The sequence below is a fragment of the Phyllobates terribilis genome, unplaced genomic scaffold (assembly GCF_046119375.1).
Source record: "Phyllobates terribilis strain yellow unplaced genomic scaffold, ASM4611937v1 Scaffold_4__5_contigs__length_816908805, whole genome shotgun sequence".
Classification (NCBI taxonomy): Eukaryota; Metazoa; Chordata; class Amphibia; order Anura; family Dendrobatidae; genus Phyllobates; species Phyllobates terribilis.
Window position 1 is genome coordinate 178,711,394 of NW_027362764.1, and position 21,148 is coordinate 178,732,541.

Consider the following 21,148-nt stretch of genomic DNA (forward strand, 5'->3'; position numbering starts at 1 on the left):
AAATAGCGAATTACACGTTCCTTAATTTACATGAAATATATATTGATCCCTAGCAAATAATAAGAATAGATGTGTAGCTAATTAGCATAGCAACCATTAAATGTCAGAACCAAATCTCTTAGTACCTTATTACACTACTGTCATCTTTTTTCCCTTCCTGTTTCTCTGGGTGTATTCACAATGAAGAAACAAATAAGTCCGGGAAGTGGATTGTAACTGTGTCAAACACCATTGAATCTAAGGCTCTAAAAATCCGCCCTAAAAGTAAGTGCCTTATTTTATCCTGATTTTTTCATATAACGTTAATAAATTTGGCCAATTGATATATTTTGATAAAAATTGAAGATTCAGCCACAATTTATTTTTGTTGATAAAATATGCCTAGACATTAAAGATTTCCATAAATTATCTTTTACAAACCTTTATTCTTCTTCATATTTCTTAAACATACCTTTCCCAATTTAATTAAAAAATGAAAAGGTTTTCGTAGAACATTTAAAATATCAAAGTGCTAAATTTTAAAATTAGAATGAATGATTAAGAAATGATCTAATAGATGTAATAAACATATAAATAATTTGGTGCATTTAAATTAAATAGACTGTCAGTCCTCATAATTATGTTTTTATTTGTTTTTCCTCTTATAGTGCGAATAATTTCAAGTTAGCGATAAAAAGCAAAAATATCAGGTTAATTATCTTAGGTTTCATACATAAATATATTATCTTCAAGAATTTTTTAAATATATATTTGTCAACCAATACTTTCTTTTAAAGATTGTGCTAGAACTGGCTCATAAGATTTATGTTACTTAGCATAAAATTGCAAATATATGTTTCAGAAATTAATATATTTGAAGAAATGCTAGGTGTAAAATAAATGTGTTAAGAATTGATTTCTTTGAAAACATCAAGTTCTTTAAAAAATATAATTTCAAATTCATTTGTTCACATTGAAAAAAAACAAAATGGCAAAGAATGTGTCTCTGAAAATTGATTTTCAATGTAATATGGATAAAGAAAAATATATATATTTAGGTTAAATAGAAGCCATACTTATATTTTCTTAAATATTCATAAAATGAAACTATTCATCTCAACAGTCAACAGAAATAACTACAATAATTTATCTAGATGGACAACTTGTGAATAAAAATATTCGAGCTAAGGCCAGACAGCGTAACTGTGACATGGTAAAAAACCATATGTGGTTGACAGCACATGTTTTTTTTTTGCTTATACAAAAAGTGCATTCCCCAAATGTAATAGTCCAAATTATTAATTGAACATAAGTGTTAATAATGACCCTGCTAGACAATATGAAGCAAAAAATGCACTGTCAAAGCATGTTTGAGAAAACTGCAGTTAACTGCACACAATTTTTGAGTTTTTGACCATATTTTCACTGTCACAACCACACCACTTGACTGTATCCACAGGGTTTGCAGGCAAGAGAACCTTACTATTAGTTTCAAATGTTATTAAAACTTAATATTCAGGACATATATTGTTTGACAAAATAATGGTTGCAATTTGTAACCAAAGAAAAAAATCAACAATTTATTTTGGGTGAAATTTTGTTTGAATTGAAATAGTATTAATGTTTTTATAACTTTTTTGTATTGTTCACTTGCCTATATGTTATATTTATCTCAGCAGTGTTTGTGATGAATGCAAAAGGGGACAAGTCAATTTTCAAAAGTACTGAGTAGAGATGAGCAAACTTATTCAAGTAGAATTAAGTTCTCCTCTCCAACAATTTTAATTCTCTAGATTATGGAAGTTTTTGCATTATGTTCTACACAAATTCAGCTGGCTGCCATTTTTCTGAATGTGGAAAAAAAATAATATTCACCTCACTGCTCAATTGTTTCACTTCTCCCCAGGTCTACCATCTGGTCTTCCACGCTTCTTTTTTTCACTTTCCACCACGCATTTTCTTTGACCTCCTTCAATCTGTTCCGTGACTCTCTGCCGACTAAGCCTCTAATGTCCCTGCTTGCCATTCCATCACAATACACATCATGATGTCTCAAAATATGTTCATGATGTGCTGACTAGGCTTTGGTGAATGCATATCATAAAGTCATGATGGCATGACATGCACCACAAAAGCATCACTCACAAGGACATCAGAAGTCTAGTGGGCTGGAAGCCTTTCTAGAGCAAAACAGGCCCAAAGGAGATGTGGACAATGGGGGAAGATGAAAATAAGAGGCACAAAGTACTGGATGGTGGGCTGTGTGGGTGGTAGGACAGACAACAGTGAGATGAATATTTCTCTATCCTGCATTTATTATGCTCTGCGGTCTGGATAGACCCAAGAACATAATACGGAACAGTCAATTTGCATCAAATAACTTCAATGCAAATCAAATTTCCCTGATAAATTCACATGATTTGGCAAATTAGAAATTCTGCATATCCACTCATCTCTAGTACAGAGAAAAAGCAAAGTGCGCAAAATATATTTTGCTTCAGATCCATGTTTTTAATCTCTAATTATATAGAACAGGGCTTAAATTTTGCATTGAATTATATTTAAATAATCTTCAGTATATTTGAAGTTGAAAAAATTGTGGATCTAAAAATCTGCTGTCATGCCAGTCATACCATATATGTTTCTACATTATTGTAGCTACTATACGATAGCTTTATTTTTACTTTTATATGCAACATTACAAATAACCTCTCACATCTAACACTGTGGTGTCGCAGGATAGAGCGAGTGGTCACATGACTACAAATCTGTAATTTGCATATTTCCTGCCTCATTCCTACTAGACATGCTCTTTCTCACTCAATAAAAATGAATTAAGCGAGACTGAGCACATCTAGCCAGAATGTAGTTGTAAGCATTAAGAAGTCTGCAGTTACAAAGAGTGACTTCAGACTTTTATCAGAAGACCAGGTAACCTCTTTAAAGCTTGAACCTCATTAACATGGTTAAGCTTTGTGCTTGGGACTTGTGTAAAGGTATGTAGGGTCCCTATGATTACGAATTATAATAGTGACTCCTTAGACTACCTTTGGTTCCCCTGGGAAGCTTCATACCCTCCGCTACTTAGCTAAGAGAATACAGCATAATACATCATGTACAATATCAGTGAGAAGGCTGTGTAAAACCAGTAGCCCACTTAAGTACATAATGAACCCATTTTTATTTTCTTGGTTCATTATTAAGGTCCATACAAGATAAACCTTTCTTAGAGCCATATGCAGGAATGCTAAGATCATTTTGATCCATAACAAAAAAAAAATATTTGTGGGACCATTTACTGTAGATGATTGAAATACTGTCTATAAAAATTGCAGTAAATAATGAAATGTAGCCTATATATAAAAAAAAAATTGACAGTAGGTTATAATCTACAAAAAATGGTAAAAGCCAGCATCATTTTAGCATTCTTTCTAGAATATTTTTATATTATTTATTCTTTATGGGGATTTTTTTGGTCTAGCACACAAATATTAGATTAATATGCACATTCCTAAAGTCAATTGTACAGTAAAATCTATAAAAAGGGAAGAAATCAACATTTTGTAACCTAATGCATCATGTATTTTCTATCCTCTGTATGGTATTTCAGTATTTATTACACTCAGAAAACACCGTTGCTAAATGTTTAGCTTGACAGCCTGAAAATAAATTCTAACACCCTCTTGTCAGTTTCTTAGGCATCTGAAATATGATGATTATTATCTGGGGTTTATTTTATGAAACAGCAAGGCTATCCTCAAAGATTTCTTTAATAGCATAAAAATGAAACAAATTATGGCTAGTTAACTGTCGTAGGTGAAAATTTGCAAACAAATGGCTGGTTAGTACGTTCAGAAATATGATAAATTGTATTTATTTATTTATGTTCAATGTAAATTATATGATCTCATTCTTTTTTAAATCTATAACTGAGATTGTATGTACAGTATACACATAAGTATAATATTTTACCATAATTGGGGCATATTTGATTAAGCTAATGTATAAAAGTATAGGGGTCTAGGTTTTCTTTTACACCCCTATACAACACAATTTATTATGTCTCCCTAGAATTCCCAGAGAATTATTTAGTGGCTCCCATGGCTTATGCTATTCTAAGGCTGCGTAGATATCTAAACACTAAAATGGTAGAATCTAACCTACATTTGACTGTGATGCGTGTGTACAGATGTAAATAGATTCAACTTGAACCTTCAATAATACGTAATGTCAATGATTTAAAAAATGTGTTAAGAGGATGAAATGTGTGAAATTAATCAAATAAGCAATACTCACCTGTTCAATTTTCTGCTGATCCAGTTCCAATTATTTCCATGGTCCCAGCTCACTTAATTAGTGTTGAGCGAATTTGTTGGGCATTTCAATTTCGGGTTCGTGTTCGGGGTTCCGGCTTGTTCGCGCCAAAAAATCGGCTCCGCCCATGAACATCCCTGATTTGCCATGCTGTCACGCAGATAACATTGATTAAATATGAAACGTTATGGCAGGAGACCCAGGAGGATCCCACTCCTGACACAAAGACATAAAAAAGCTAGACTGCAGTTTTCCAAAATGGACGTGAGGAAGCTTCTGGGAAAGTGTGGACAGATGATACCAAGATAGAGCTTTTTGGTAAAGCACATCATTCTACTATTTACCAAAAACAAAATGAGGCCTACAAAGAAAAGAACACACTACCTACAGTAAAATATTGTAGAGGTTCAAAGATGTTTTGGGGTTGATTTGCTGCCTCAGCACTGGGTGCCTTCAATGTGTGCACGGCATCATGAAATCTGAAGATTACCAAAGAATTTTGGGTCACAATGTAGTGCCCAGTGTCAGAAAGCTGGGTTTGCGTCCAAGGTCATGGGTCCTACAGCAGGACACTGACCCCAAACATACTTCAATAAGCACTCAGAAATGGATTGAAACAAAGCACTGGAGAGATCTGAAGTGGCAGCAATGAGTCTGAATCTAAATCCCATTGAACACCTGTGGAGAGATCTTAAAATTGCAGTTGGGAGAAGGCACCCTTCAATTAAGAGAGACCTAGAGCAGTTTGCTAAAGAAGAGTGGTCCAAAATTCCAGTTGAAAGGTGTAAGAAGCTTGTAGATGGTTATAGTAAGCGATTGATTGCAGTTATTTATTCCAAAGGGTGTGCAACCAAATATTAAGTTGAGGGTTCCAACAAGTTTGTTTGGCCCATTTTGGGGGTTTTGTGTGAAAGTATGTCCAATTTGCTTTTTTTTCTCTATTTTTTTGTGTTGTTCAAATACACACAAAGGAAATAAACATGTGCATAGCAAAACGTGTAATTGTAATAATTTTCTGGGAGAAATGCTTCATTTTCTGGAACAATTTCAAGGGTGCCAACACTTTTGCTCATGACTGTAGATACACACAGCTCTGCTACATGACATTTGTATACAAACATACTATACTTTGCCACATCTTGAAATTACACACACACACTCACACATACATTATACAGTCCCACATTTTGCAGTTTCAGATCGGGACCTGAATGGAGGCAGCACAAGCACAATTATCTCAATCAGTCACATGACCTGAAAAGTCCTTGAATTACTCCTTTGGAAGGTCCTTCAGCTGCTCAACTTGTACAGCCTCCACTCAGGTCCCGGTATCTTCCTCTCTTGCTCTGCACCGATCACATAGATCAGTGTTAGACAGGAGGAGAGAAAGGAGTTCTCTCTGTGATCGGGTAGGACGCTGTGTCAGCGTTATCTTCTATCACAGGAAGCAGCCTCCGGACTATAAGACGCACACTCTTTTTAACAAGAGTTTTTCTTGTTAAAAAATGTATCTTATAGTCAAAAAATATGGTAATCCTATTAAAATTCCCAAATTTGTCATAGTGAAAAACATATTTTAGATCTTGAGTGAGACTTTAGTCAAGCAATTTGTAGATTTTTAAAGATAATAATCTGTCAGGTCTCCTAACGAAAAATGAGTAAATTGATTTAATGCGAATAGAATTCAAGTCAAATTTGATAAAATTTGTACGTCTCTGTAAAGTCAAACAATTCGTGATTTGATTTGTGTAAATTGCTAAAAAAAAATGCTTGACACACTTATACACATTATAGAAGATTGCATTAACCAAAGACTGTCACATCAAATGGTATAGCACATCCAATCAGGGGGGATTATCATAGCTTGTATTAAAGCCAATGCAGAAAATGCAGCACCATTTTCAGGGTGATCTAGAATAGTGAGAAGCAGGGTCGGCGTCACAACGTGGCGCATTCGGGCAAGTGCCGGGGCCCTGGACGAACGGGGTTGCTGACTCGCTGTCGGGGACATTGGCACGCAATGGGGCCCATGATTCGGGGGAGCCCCGTGCCAGCGCTGGCATCGGGCTCCTCCCTTCATACACTCACCTCTCCTTGTTATCCGCCGCTCTGGTCTCTACAGCATCTTCTGACTCTCTTTGACGCCTCAGGGCAGAGGGTGTGTTGGCGTCACTATAACTTGTCCTCTGTACTAAGCAGTGCAGAGAGTCAGAAAACGCTGAGGAGACCAGAGCAGCAGGGAATGAGGAGAGGTGAGTATTTGAATTTTTTTTATGTATGGAGCAATATATGGGGTCATTATACTGTATGGAGCAATATATGGGGCCATTAAACTGTATGGAGCATTATATGGGGCCCATTTTACTGTGTGGAGCAATATATGGGGTCCATTAAACTGTATGGAGCATTATATGGGGCCCATTATACTGTATGGAGCATTATATGGGGCCCATTATACTGTATGGAGAAATATATGGGTCCATTATACAGTATGGAAAAATATATGGGGCCATTACACTGTATGGAGCATTATATGGGGCTCATTATACTGTATGGAGCATTGCATTATATGGGGCTCATTATACTGTGTGGAGCAATGTATGGGCCCCATAATACTGTATAGGAGCAATATATGAGGCCCATACTAATGTATGGAGCAATATATGGGGCCCGTAATATTGTATGGGGCCCATAATACTATATAGAGGAGTATGTGTTGCCAATAATTCTGTATGAAGGGCTATGTGGTGTCCATAATACTGTATGGAGGACTATACTTACTGTCTGGTCTAAAATGAAAAGTCTGCAGTCACTCTGTGTGACTGCAGACTTTTGAATCTCCCCAGCGCATGCACTGTGTGCTGTGAGGATTCAACAGTTTCTGTGCTGTTGTAGAATTTACAATAGATATCACTCGTAATGTAGGAAGTAAGTGAAATCTTTAGCATTGTACTATACCTATATTTCTTATCTGTGCATCATGAATCTTGGTATGTGTTAATGGAGCCCACTGAGACTCTTTCACCTGGGTCCCCATGAAAACCTGGAGCCAACCCTGGTGATAAGACATCAGCACTTAAAGCTCAGCAATAGAGGTTGTAAATAAAGCCCTAAAATATTGGACAAATACTCCAGATAGTTGTGTGTTGTACAACTGCAACACTTAAGAAGATGATTGTAGTAGTCTGGGAATAATGCAAAGATAAGAGGAGAAAGAGATAAGGGATGTGCCAGCAGCAGTGCCAAACTCTGTGCAATTGATCAGTGATATGGTATAGGTGGCATTTGTACAAATAATTGTTTTTAAAAATACAAAAGAAAATTTGCCAAAATCCAGACATTTAACTTTGACTGTGTACCTCACACAGTGTGCATGTTGCAAAAAATAAAAAATGTTCACATCTGTTTTACTAGTCAAATTTAAAAATCCATACACATCACACCAATACAGTGCCCTACTGCTGGTGCTGGATTTTTGAATTTTTTTCACATCATTTTGGGAAGGATGTAAAATATTGTTGAAAAAATAGATTTTTTTTTTCAAAATGTAGACATTTAACTGCACACTTTTGTTTTTGCACACATTTTACAAGGCCAATCGTAAACACCACTCTTATCCTGTGGCTTGCTACAACATTGCTTTCTGTATGCATACCTAACTACTTAGCATTTCTTATTATATTCTTTTTGGCAAAAGTTCAATAATTAAGGTTAAAAAGATGTTCAAAAGTTAATTACAGTGTTGTACAAAATGTGTGATAAAAATTAAAAGTGGCAATAGCATTAGACAGGGTAGTGTAAAAGAAAAAAAAACATAGCTGGTAAAAAATGTGTGAGTCACTAGCAGCAGCAGAAGCCAAACCATCACTACCACTGGCAACATCATCTTGGCAGTGTACTACCAAACTCAAGCTACAAATGGCCTACTTCATCTTTGGGAAGCATATTAGTGGGGAGAAACTGGAGAGTATTATGAAATATATGTCACTTGAGTAATTCTTCTGCCAAGACTGGTCTGCTTCATTATTATTATTATTATTATTAATTTATATAGCGCCATTGATTCCATGGCGCTGTACATAAGGGGGTTACATACAAAATAAGAATATCACTACAGTAAACAAACTAACAATGATAGACTGGTACGGAGGGAAGAGGACCCTGCCCTTGCTGGCTTACATTCTACGGGAATAGGGAGGAGACAGTAGGTTGGGGGGTTGCAGTAGTAGTAGCTTCGGCGTTGTTGAGGAGGCAGCGGGGTCATTGCAGGCTGTAAGCTTTCTTGAAGAGATGGGTTTTCAGGTTCCGTCTGAAGGATCCGGATGTGGTGGATAATCGGACGTGTTGAGGCACAGAATTCCATAGGATGGGGGGATGTTCGGGAGAAATCTTGGAGGCGATTGCTTGAGGAATGGATAAGTGTGGAGGAGAGAAGGAGGTCATGGGAGTATCGGAGGTTACGTGAGGGAATATATCGGAAGATTAGTTCTGAGATGTATGGAGGAGAGAGGTTATGGATGGCTTTGTAGGTCAGTGTTAGTAGTTTGAACTGGATGCGCTGGGCAATTGGGAGCCAGTGAAGTGATTTGCAAAGGGGCTTAGCAGAGGAGTAGCGAGGTGAGAGATGAACGAGTCGTGCAGCAGAGTTGAGGATGGACTGGAGGGGTGGGAGAGTGTTAGCAGGGAGGCCACAGAGGAGGATGTTGCAATAGTCGAGGCGGGAGATGATGAGGGCATGCACGAGCAGTTTAGTAGAGTTAGGGTTGAGGAAAGGACGGATTCTGGAAATGTTTTTGAGCTGGAGGTGACAGGAGGTGGCGAGAGCTTGGATGTGGGGTTTGAAGGACAGGGCAAAGTCAAGGGTTACTCCGAGGCAGCGGATTGTCGGTACAGTGGAAAAAGTGATGTCGTTTATTGTGATAGATAGATCAGGTGGGGAAGATATGCGAGATGGGGGAAAGATAATGAGTTCAGTTTTGTCCATATTGAGCTTGAGGTAGCGGGAGGAGAAGAAGGAGGATATGGCTGCTAGACATGCTGGGATTCTGGACAGCAGAGAGGTGACATCTGGGCCAGAGAGGTAGATCTGGATGTCATCAGCGTACAGATGGTACTGGAAGCCATAGGATTTTATGAGCTGTCCCAGGCCAAGGGTATAGATTGAGAAGAGTAGGGGTCCTAGGACAGAGCCTTGAGGGACTCCAGCAGAGAGGGGGATGGGTGAGGAGGTAGCGTGGGAGTGGGAGATGCTAAATGTGCGGTTAGAAAGATATGACTAGATCCAAGATAGGGCAAGGTCTTTGACGCCAAAGGAAGAGAGGATCTGAAGTAGGAGGCAGTGGTCAACTGTATCGAAAGCAGAAGACAGGTCAAGTAGAAGGAGTACAGAGAATTGTCTGTTAGCTTTGGCTGTAAGTAGGTCATTGGTGATTTTGGTAAGGGCAGTTTCAGTGGAATGGTGGGGGCGGAAGCCGGATTGTCGGTTGTCGAAGAGAGAGTTAAATGAAAAGTGGGAGGAAAGTTGAGCGTGAACGTGTTGCTCAAGGAGTTTGGAGGCGAATGGGAGCAGCGATATGGGGCGATAGCTGGACAGGGCGGTTGGGTCGAGGGATGGCTTTTTGAGGATGGGTGTGATTGTGGCATGTTTGAAGGCAGCAGGGAAAGTACCAGAGGATAGTGATAGGTTGAAGAGATGGGTTAGGGATGGGACGAGTGTGGGGGTGATGTTAGGGAGGAGGTGGGATGGGATTGGGTCGAGTGCACATGTGGTGAGGTGTGATTTGGAGAGGAGACAAGTAAGTTCTCTTTCCGTGATGTTGGGAAGGGAGGTTATAGGGGTGGGGAAGTGGTGTGGAAGACAGAGGGGTTGTGGTGGTCAGACAGTAAAGACTTGCTGTGTTTGGTCAATCTTGTTTTTGAAGTGTGTTGCAAACTCCTCAGCAGAGATGATGGAGGTTGAAGGGGGCAGTGGAGGGCGGAGGAGAGAGTTGAAAGTGTTGAATAGTTGTTTGGGGTTGTAGGATAGGGAAGATATGAGGGTTGTGAAGTAGGCCTGTTTAGCAGAGGTGAGTGCTGATTTAAATGCGAGTGTTGCTTGTTTGAATGCAGTGAAGTCATCTTGAGTATGTGTTTTCTTCCAACGCCGCTTCGCAACCCTGGACGCTTGTTGAAGCTGTTTAGTGAGGTTGTTGTGCCAGGGTTGCCTGTTGACTCGTCGTGCTCTGCCATGCATAAGAGGGGCGACCGAGTCAATAGCTGATGCGAGAGTGGCATTGTAGAAAGCAGTGGCGCTGTCTGTGTCATGGAGTGAGGATATGGATGTCAGTGGTAGAAGAGAGTCCGAGAGTGTGTGAGTGCCTAGATGTTCAAGGTTTCTGCGGGGGTGTGTTAGTTGCTGGACATGGGTGACAGGTGAGGAGGACAGGGATGAGAATGTGAGTAGGTGGTGGTCAGATAGGGGTAGGGGGGAGGTTGTGAGGTTAGATAGGGAGCAGAGTCGGGTGAAGATGAGGTCTAGTGTGTGTCCGTCTGTGTGGGTGTCTGAGGAGGACCACTGAGTAAGTCCAAAGGATGAAGTAAGCGACAAGAGTTTTGATGCTGCTGACTGGCGAGTGTCAGTGGGGATGTTGAAATCGCCCATGATGATTGTGGGAATGTCAGCCGAGAGAAAGTGCAGAAGCCAGGTGGAGAATTGGTCGATAAAGGCAGTGATCAGGGCGAGGAGTGTGGGTGAAGTGGAGGCCGCCATAACACAGCGCAGCAGGGGAGGCAGTGTCAGAGGGTGTTAGCCATGTCTCTGTGATTTCCAGGAAGGAGAGATGACGAGAGGTAAAGAGGTCATGGACAAAATGGAGCTTGTTGCAGACAGAGCGGGCATTCCACAGTGCTCCAGAGAGAGGGAGCAGCAGGGTGGGTGTCAGGGTGACAGGTTTTGCGCAAGAGAGGTTGTGGTACTTTGCAGTTGGTTTGATGCGACAGGTGGGAGAATTGGTGGAAGGTGCAAGCTGTGGGGGTCCAGGATTGGGAGATATGTCGCAGGAAAGTGAGGAGAAGCAGAGAGAGGAACAGCAGGTGGGAGAAAAAGAGTGACCGGCTTGTTTTATGTTTTGGGACAATTGATCTGAGGTTGAGGAGCAGGTCTGTAGATGAGGTTAGGTGGGGAGGAAGGAGAGAAGGAGAGATGATGATTTGGTTAGAAGGTGCTGGGGTGTGGGGAATACGAAGGAGAGTGAGGATTAGAGGGGCAAAAACAGTTAAAGCATATGTAAGCATGCTGAAAGGGTAAGGGAGAATGAGAAGGAGAATCTAAGTGCAAGTAGTAAATAGTTCTTTTTACCTTCTGGTCACTTCTGGCCCATTTCTGGCATATTTCATATTTCATATTTCATTTTAGCCCCTTAGAAAGCGACCCTTTGAAAGCCAGACCGTCTGTCTGAGCCAGACCTGCCTCCCTTAATTTATGGAGTTCAGGCCAGCACATTAGGAGGGTCAGGTGTGCAGGAGGGGAGGAGTCGCAGGGATGCTGCTCACAACATGGGTGGAGGGGGGACTAATTAGAACACAGAGGCTAAATTAATTCAGGAAACACACAGCTAGGGACCAGTGTGTATTGGGATCAAAGGTTTGAGGTGATGAATATGCAGATTGAGACAAACAGACCAAGGACAGATAGAATGAAATTAGCAGGGGTCAGTGTATACACAGCAGGAAAACATGCCAGGATACAAATACAGTTATGAAAGTCATAACAAATTACTTAGAGGGATAATTTTTGGACCGTTTTTTTAACTTACAAAACAGGAAAAATCTGTCACAGCACTGTGTTATTAAATGAGCTGCTGGTTACCATTTTTTTCTATGGTGAGGTCATTGTGACATAATTAAGTCTGTGTTTGTGAAAAAGCTTGAAAGGGGTTGAATACAGTCCTAGGATAGCTAAGAGTGTTACACACGTCTTTCCAATGTCATTAGAGGCTCTACTGCATTGTGATTTTTACAGCATTGTCGAATTTTAATTTTTAAAGATTCGACCACCGCTATTCCTAACTGATCCAAACCACCATTTTAGTGTTAAATATGTGAAAAATATTACTCTTGGAGAAGCAACCCCTGAGAAGCAGGGATATAAAATAAAAGTTCATCTTTAAAAGACAGCAATGTTAGTGTGGTATAAGAAAACACTATTAGAATAAAGAATTTGTAAAATTTACCATTGGCACTATGCTAGCTGTTCAAAAGAACCATATTTTTATGGAATTTGGTGAATTTTACAAAGGGTTAGGGCTTAAAATGCTTCCTTTAATTTTTCATATTAGTTTCCTCTTTTGATACTTCTGGTACTCAGACTATGTGTAGACATTTCATTAAGGCGTGATTTATTCATGACTACTGAGTATTTTGCTTGTCTAACTAATTGTCTATTTTTAAAATATTCTTGCAAGATTATTGGGCCACCTACAATGAAACTAACATCTAATATTCCAAAATTGCAATTAAAACGTGTCTCCTAAATGAATGTTTATCTCAAAGAAGAGCCCAAAAAACAATGGATTTAAAGAGTATCTGTCAGTAGGATCAACCCTCCTAAGCCATCTACACGGGAAGGTCACAGAAAGTTGAATAAAATGATCCCTTGAAATTTGCAATCCGATATTTTATTGTAGAAAAATAAATTTTTATATATATGTAAATGAGCTAAGATCTATGGGTCGGACACAAATCTTCCTGAAAGTCTGCCTAAAGAGCTTATTTTAGATAACGGGGTATTACCAGTGTGAGACATGTAATGAGTGATTGAGTCATTACAAAAACATTTGCATCTAAAGCTGCCCTCTCATAGTGCTGGCAACTCTTCTGCAGAGCTGTGCCTTATAACCAACACAATACAACAGAGTTGAAACTTGTCTGATTGCAAACACAACAAACACACTCGCATTGATGTCAGCTCTGCTGTACTGCCCCTCTCCCCCACACTGGCTGCCTGTGAAAAGGAAGCTGAATCACTATGAGAGGACAACTAAAATGTAAATGTATTAGTCCAACAGAAGTGAATTCTGTCTCATTACAGTGTTATCTCTGCTGTGCTATCTTAGTTCTGATCTCATTGTAGAGCTGTGTGTCAGTATGAGAGCAAAACGCGAGAGCAAAGTGTCAGTCATTTATGGGTTCCCATTGGTAATGCCCCCTTTCATTTAAAAAAGGCTCTGGAGGCTGATTTTTATGCAGATATGTGTGTGGCCCATATATCTTAATAGCTCATTTAGAAAAACATGGATTTCTCAAAAATAATATATCAGATCGCAGATATCAAGGTATAACTTTTGTCAACTTCCTATGACCTGCATGCCCATATAGACAGCTTAGGAGGGTTGATCCTACTGACAGATTCCCTTTAAAATCTGTCGCAGATTAATTTCTGTCATCTCAGATTTTGTAAGTGCATATGTGAGTGTATGCAATATTGCGCTTAATCTTTTCTTACTAAGTAAAAGATAATTTACAGAAAACTGCAAATATTTACAAACAACATTTGCTTAACAATTGCAGTGTATTAATCTTTTTCTGCCACATTTCCTTTCTAGAGGAAAATAGTTTCTAAATCTTCTAAAAATAATGAAAACAGGAGACAGTAAACAGGTTTCTGAAATTAGGGGAAAACATTAGGGGTGAGTGAATCTATCAAAATATGAATTTGTCTGTTGCGTGGATTTACTTGGGATATTGGATTCGCAGAGAAATTATTCTTTGCTAATTAAATTTAACTTATTATGCACTGGGATCTCTTTAGGTCCTAGAGTATAATTATGTCCAGACTTTGCTGCATTTTCTTATAACTGCCACGAGCTCTGTATCCCCGGGCATCCTCACGCTAGGCTTTCCAACTCTGATGAGATCCAGGTTCTGTGCAAGCACATGAGAGATCACAATGTCATAAAGTCACAATGTGCACCGTGATCTTTTGGTGATCTTTTCCAGTTCAGAAAAAGAGTGGCCAGCGACCACCATTTTTCTGAATCAATGCAGATATTTGTAATATTTGAGTATATTTTAATCCTACTCCAATATATTCGTTCATCTCTTGTAAACATAATAGGCAGAAAATGAATAAGATAAGTTGTTAGCTATAATTGAAATGGAATAAACAGAATGGAATTGTGGTCTTATAAAATTACTCAAATGGATACAATACTGTCAAGATAATTTTAATCTAGAATAAAAATGCACTTTAATTATTTTTTTTTATTTTGCACTGCTTTATACTGTGACTGCTTCAATTACTTGCTTTCCTGAATCTTTAATATTACAATACTAGTCTACTTAATTTAGAAGACTTTCATGTTTGTGTAAAACTTTTATCATTGCTTTTTTTTATTTTTTTTTATTTGATGATGAAACAATTAATTAGACAATAGCTATTCTTTTCCTCGCTTATCAGACAGATTGATAAGTGGAATGATTATTCTTCCATACACGTAATTATAAAGTGTCTGAATGACTCGTTTTTCTCAGGACATGCAATTAGGTTGTTTTCTTAGGGAAATTTAAATGCCTTGCTAGCACTAATATGTTTTTATTATGTAGGGATTAGTTCCTAAATATGAAGGTCAAAAATCACTGTAAAGCAATCTGCTGTGTAGCGACAAAATAAAAATATAGATTAAAGTATTGAAAGATGAGGTCAAGACTGAGCACTAGGTCTAGTTCATGGAGCTTGTATAGATGGTGAGAATGCCATAATAGATTTGGAATACAATGACGCATGACAGAATTTATTTTCTGTCAAATTTGTATAGCAAAAATCCTCAGATGTCTAAAGCAATAGGAGGCTTATGCAAGAATATCGCAGCACTTTTAAAGCCTCACGCAATACTAAGACTTAATATGGCCATGTGTTTTGCCCTTATAGAGAACCTGTCATCAGGACCAGGCATGTTTAACTATAGGTATAGGCATAAAGGAGCTGTTCTACTGATTTAATAGATACCTTCAGTGTAGAAATCCGCAGCCTGGTTGTTCTTTAATCATCATTAAAAGTTTGGGTGCAATAATCTGTTCGTGCATCGGGGCACGATTGTGGGTAGGGTCTCCATCTCTGCCACCACCCCTTAGCTATCTTTTGTGTTCTTTTCTTCATACTGTTTAAAATATCACACCAGTGCCTTCCTAGCCGCGGGCGGTGCTTATGCAGGTTGATTTGGTTGCAGGCTTCAGTAAAATGTCATCTGTGCTGGCGCATGTGCATATTGACCTCCCGGCGTTCTTCAGTAAAATAGCGCTGATGGTGGCGCATGAGCAGATTGGGATCTCGGCTTGTCATTGATCCAAGATCTAAATCGACGCAAGGCGCTGACATCAGAGACATATTCCTGAAGCCCATCGCAAGATGAATGTGCGCAATTGCTGCCTGCAGTTAGGGTGGTGCAGGCGCAACACTTTAAACAGTATGAACATATGATCAACAGAGGCAGGTGAGAGGCCATGGCTGAGACGAAGACCCTACACACAGTTCCTCCCCACAGTCCTGCCCCACAGTCCCGCCCCGATGCACAAACAGCTTACTGCACCCAAACTTCTAATGATCATTAAAGAACAATCAAACTGTACATTTCTACACTGAAGGTACCTATTAAATCAGTATAACAGCGTCTTTATACCCACATCTTTAGTTTAACATGCTTGATCCTGATGACAGGTTGTATTTAACCCTCCCTTCAAGTATCATCTGCACTCTGGAAAGTATTAATCACTTAGACTCTTACTTCCTTCATTTATAGAATAAAATCTAGGTCATTGTTCAACATTCCAGATTTTTAAGGGGTGATGCCCAGGATAGTAAGTTCTCCCTTATCCATATGTATGATTTTCTCTCGCAGTCACATAGACAATAAATGGAGCAGAGACCGAGCATGCACATTGTTGCTCCTTTCAAGATGGCGCTCTGCTGTAAGTTACAGAGCCCAATTCTTGGGATCACTGGGATTCCCAGCAGTCAGATCCCCAGCGATCAATGCTGTACCTAATCCCATGGATAGGAGATAATTGCATATGAGATAGTATGGATAAGTAGAAAGAAACTGGAAAAGAGCCACTCACCAATAGCATATCATTTTTAGTTTTATACTGTCTTCCCTGGATCTCGGGTGGGGTAGCAGTGCCAGCGTTTTTTCCTTCCCTATTTGTTGTTGCATATGTAAGAGTTAAATTCTATATTATTTTCTTCATGTTTGAATGGGTAAAAACAATATTTTGGGCGTAGGTGTTGATGTGAGGCTAAGAATGTGTATGGTTTGAAAAATTCAATTGTACTTTTTCTAAAGAAATGTCATGTAAATACAAATATTTATTTTTAATGTTTTTTGTTTTCTTTGCCAGGTTGGCTTCATGAACTGGGAAAAAGACTGGAATCCCCTTTTTATAGCAATAATACGCAAGGTGGTCCTACCATCCGAAGTACATATATCGCATCATTATATTTCACACTCAGCAGTCTAACAAGCGTTGGGTTTGGAAATGTTTCTGCTAATACTGATTCTGAGAAGATCTTTTCTATTTGTATCATGTTGATTGGAGGTAATATCACTTCTGATTCCATCATACAACCATAGAGAAATAGTGTAGCACAATTGTATGAATACAGACACTGAGCAATTAAGGAAAATTTTGTCTGTACCATGTCTTACTTTTATAGTGTAAATGTGGATTCCTATCAAAATGTGTATGTTGTATGTAATCTAAGAAAACAAATCATAAATAAATGAGAATATCATGAATTGTGTGCACAAAACATTTTCCATATATGATATAAAAACCCCTTTGAGACCCGCCGATCTTTTATCATTAACATTGCCATATTAGGGCTTGATTTTTGCTGGACGATTATAGTTTTGAATACACAATTCATGTTACCATATAATATACTGAAAAATGGGAGCAAAAATTCCAAATGGAGTGAAAAATTGCAATTCCACCATTGTTTTTCAGGTTTTGTTTTAAAGATGTTCATTGTTCAGTAAAATTAACCTAGAACATGATTCTCCAGGTCAGTACAAGTACGTGGATATCAAATTTGTATATATTTTTTTTAATATTTCAGTGGTGGTTTTGCATGTCTAGCTGACATTTTTATTGATACCATTTTGGGTTACAAATTACATATTAATCTCTTTTTATTGCATTTTTTGGGGAACAGCGGTAACTGAAAAACTGGCATTTTGACTTTTTTTCAGTGTTCAAAGTGTGTTAAATAAATAAATAATTTTATAGTTTGATAGACCGGACTTTTATGGAAACAGTGAAAAAAAATAAGTTTATTATCATTATAGGGAACATGATGCCTTGTGGGGGCATCATACTATGTGTGTCTATAAGACAATAAAAAAAAACATACAAACTACTCACCTTCTGCTGATCCCCCAATGTCTGCTCCTTTCAGTGCACTCTGCAGACTGAGGCTGCATCCACACAGGAGGCAAGATCTAATGATGCCATCACGCCTGCTGTGCTGACTTACTCTCAGACACACAGGCAGAGTGGTACAGCCGGGAACAGACAGCTCCCTGCTGCACCAATCTATTCTACTGTATCTACACCCCATGGATGCAGACACCATTGAAATTGTGATGATAGGAGGGGTGAAGATGGAGAGGAGAAGTGACCCTAATAGTCTGCCACTATGGATGGAAGGACCCAGATTAGATTGTATTCTTTTTCTTGCAATAGTTAATTTTTTTGATACTTTGCAGTGAATATAATTTCCATAAATTTACCCCAAGTTAAAATCTCTGAGGATACTGCCTCCACTAAGTGTCAGATTTTTATACATTTTGATAAGATCCTATTCAGATTATTAGCTGTAAAATATAAATGTTGATGGCTCAATTCCTCTAATGAAAGTAGCATATGATAAAAATTTGGATGAGTAGCAATGTTTATCAATGAAGAGGCACCTAAATCATACACCTCAAACATTGATAAAGTATAAGGAAAAGCTGAATCCAGTATCCTTCCAAACAATTGGTGGGATTTACAGAAGTCTATCGAGTTTAACCTATAATCTAACATGTTGATCTACAAGAAGGCAAAAACACCATGCGTCAGATGCTAATTGCCCATATCAGGGACAAAATCCCTTCCCGACTCCACAAACGGCGATCAGACTAGTTCCCTGAATCAGCATGCCATCATAGAATCTAGTATCTGTAACTTATACTATTATATTTTTCAAGAAAGGCAGCCAGGGCCTCCTTGAACTTTTTTAGCGAATTAACCATTACAATATACTGTGGCAGAGTGTTCCATAAACTCACTGCTCATATAGTAAAGAATTACTTCATGTGATGATGGAAAAACCTTGTTCTCCCTAGATGTAGAGGATGCACCTTTGTCATCATTACAGGTTTAGGTGTAAAAAGGTGATTAAAAAGATCTCTGTACTGTTCCTTTAAATACTTTTTTGTACATTGTAATAAGATTGCCCTAAGCCTTCATTTTTCCAAACTGGATAACCCTACATTTGATAACCTGTCTTCCCTTAATTTGGCCGCTCTTCTCAGCACACACTCAGCCATATACTTCTAATACACTGGGGCACAAAATTTTACAGAGTATTCTAAGTGTGGACCCACAAGTGACCTGCATATAGGCAAAACTATTTTAGCTGTATCATCTTGTCTAAACACAAAAAACTGTTTAATGAGGCATAAAAAGTGTCAAAACACATTAAAAATCTGACACAACACACAAGTGAGTCTTTTTAAAGCAATTTGAACCAGAATTCTCTGTGCATGCTCTACAAAATATGCAAATGATCTCTCTTGCAGAAGAACAATAAATTATTTTAGAATTGCCACCTGATGGAGGTATATACCATTTAAGTCAATTTCCAATCATTTCACAAGCCTTGTACCATAGCCAGCAATAATAGCCAAGCTAGAAAATCCTTTACAAACTGCTGTTTCAGGGTTCTCACCCCTCATTGGCATAGAGCAGAGTTTGCATAGCTGAATGCCCTTGACATAGATTTGTGAAGGGATTGGATCTCCTTAAAGGGCTATCCCATCTTAGCCATTTTTTGACTGACACATAAATACCACCAGCACCTAAAAGCTATGCTGTTCCTCTCATTTACTTCTGTAAGAGTTGTAGAAACAGTGTAGCTCAGCCTTGCTTGGCACTTCCTGCAGCTAACGCTTAGATAAAGATATACTCCAATCCCAGCCATGAAGAGCTGAGAAGGGAATAACACTTTAAGGAGACCAGCTTAGTATCAAGTTTTATTAATGTTCCATGGGAAAAAAGTATGTTAATTAGTATCAATTTATTTATTCATTCAATTATCAATTTTCTTTATTTGAATCAACAGATCTAAATTATGCAATATGATTATTCATGCATTTGCACATACACACGTTAAAGGTTAATTAGCAGAATAGCAATACACAACATGTTTTGATAATTTTATATTGCTACTTAGCATGTCACAACAAGCTGTTTACCTTAATCTTGATAAATTATGTAAAGGATTCTATATCATACCAAGCAAGAGACAAATTCAAGCCTGACTGACAGGTTAACACGATGTAACTTGTTTGTTTTAAGACTGACCTATATTTTAATAAATACTAATTGTGAAACATGTAAACTAAAAATCTCAGAGTTTCTCTACAACAAAGACTCTAACAAGTGCCTCTAATATAGCTCTAAACATTGCTTAAGAAAGTTAAAGTTGATTTTCCAATATAGAAAGTAATAGCTTAAAGGTAGTTAGTTGCTTGCTGATTTTGACTGCATGGTGACGGTTCTAGCCATTTGCTATACAGTGAACTACAACACAGCCTCACGTAGGCATGGTTCTTAGGCCCTTGGAGATAACATATACCTGCCTGGAGGGGACTGGTAAGAGTAAATATGTTAAGATCCTATGTAAAGATGATTGGATCTGATTAAATTCAAATTTACCAAATCGCACAGATTTTTCCAGGAAATTTGATTTTCATGAAAGCTATTGTCCATGAATTGAATGTTTCCTATTAGGCACTGGGGTCTCTCCAGATCCTAGAATAGAATAAATGTAACCTGTAAAGAATAAAAAAGAAACAAATACTCACTTTACTGCTTACCTGTTCTGTCACTTCTGCTGCCTCCACCGCCCACCTGCTGTCTGGTCCTCAGGGTCTTTTCTTTTTGCAGTCATGCACCAATGTTTTCATTCTAGAACAGGACTTCTGGCCACAACCAGGACACCGAAGTCATGGTGTGTCAAAACATAGCTTTCACATGGCGTTTCATGATCTTTGAAGCCTAGTGCCTTCACTCCAGAAAAGGACTTCTAACCACAACCAAGTTTTGCAGGTCATGGTGGGTCATGATTTCTCAGCTCACATTGTGACCTCACATTGTTAGGACGTGCAGGGACCTAGGAGGCTTGGTCTCAACTGGAATTCTTATTCTAAAAGTGAAGACATGACAGCGGAAAGAAGAGGCCCTAAGAGGACCAGTTGGCCAGCAGCAGGCACCAGAGGCAGCACAGGTGCCAGGACAGGTGAGAGGGGAGGTATTTGGGGTAGTTCTGTTTCTTTTAGCAAAATGGCAGATGCAGCTAGCTTCAACATTGCTGAATTAATGCGAAGCAAATTACAAAAAAAATCTGTGGTCTGGAAAATATAGATTTTTATAAAATTCTGTTTTACTTGAATAAATTCACCCATCTCTAGTCCTATTAGTTTTTACTTTCTACATTAATGATGAAAATTGTTACATTACCATGGCGTTGTGAAGAATTTCGAAGAAAACTATCATTATATACAGTGTAATGAAGAGGGTGGTGGAACCACTGTGCCGTGAACCGAGGGGAGCC

At 38.5% G+C, this 21,148-nt stretch overlaps 1 protein-coding gene across 1 annotated transcript in view; it reads left to right on the forward strand.

The window, feature by feature from the left end:
- KCNH8 (potassium voltage-gated channel subfamily H member 8) overlaps positions 1-21,148 on the forward strand; it is a 715,304-nt gene that overhangs the window by 501,523 nt on the left and 192,633 nt on the right. Inside the window, exon 8 of the mRNA XM_073677958.1 lies at positions 16,666-16,863. Coding sequence (XP_073534059.1) covers positions 16,666-16,863 — 198 coding nt within the window. The remainder of the gene's footprint in view (positions 1-16,665; positions 16,864-21,148) is intronic.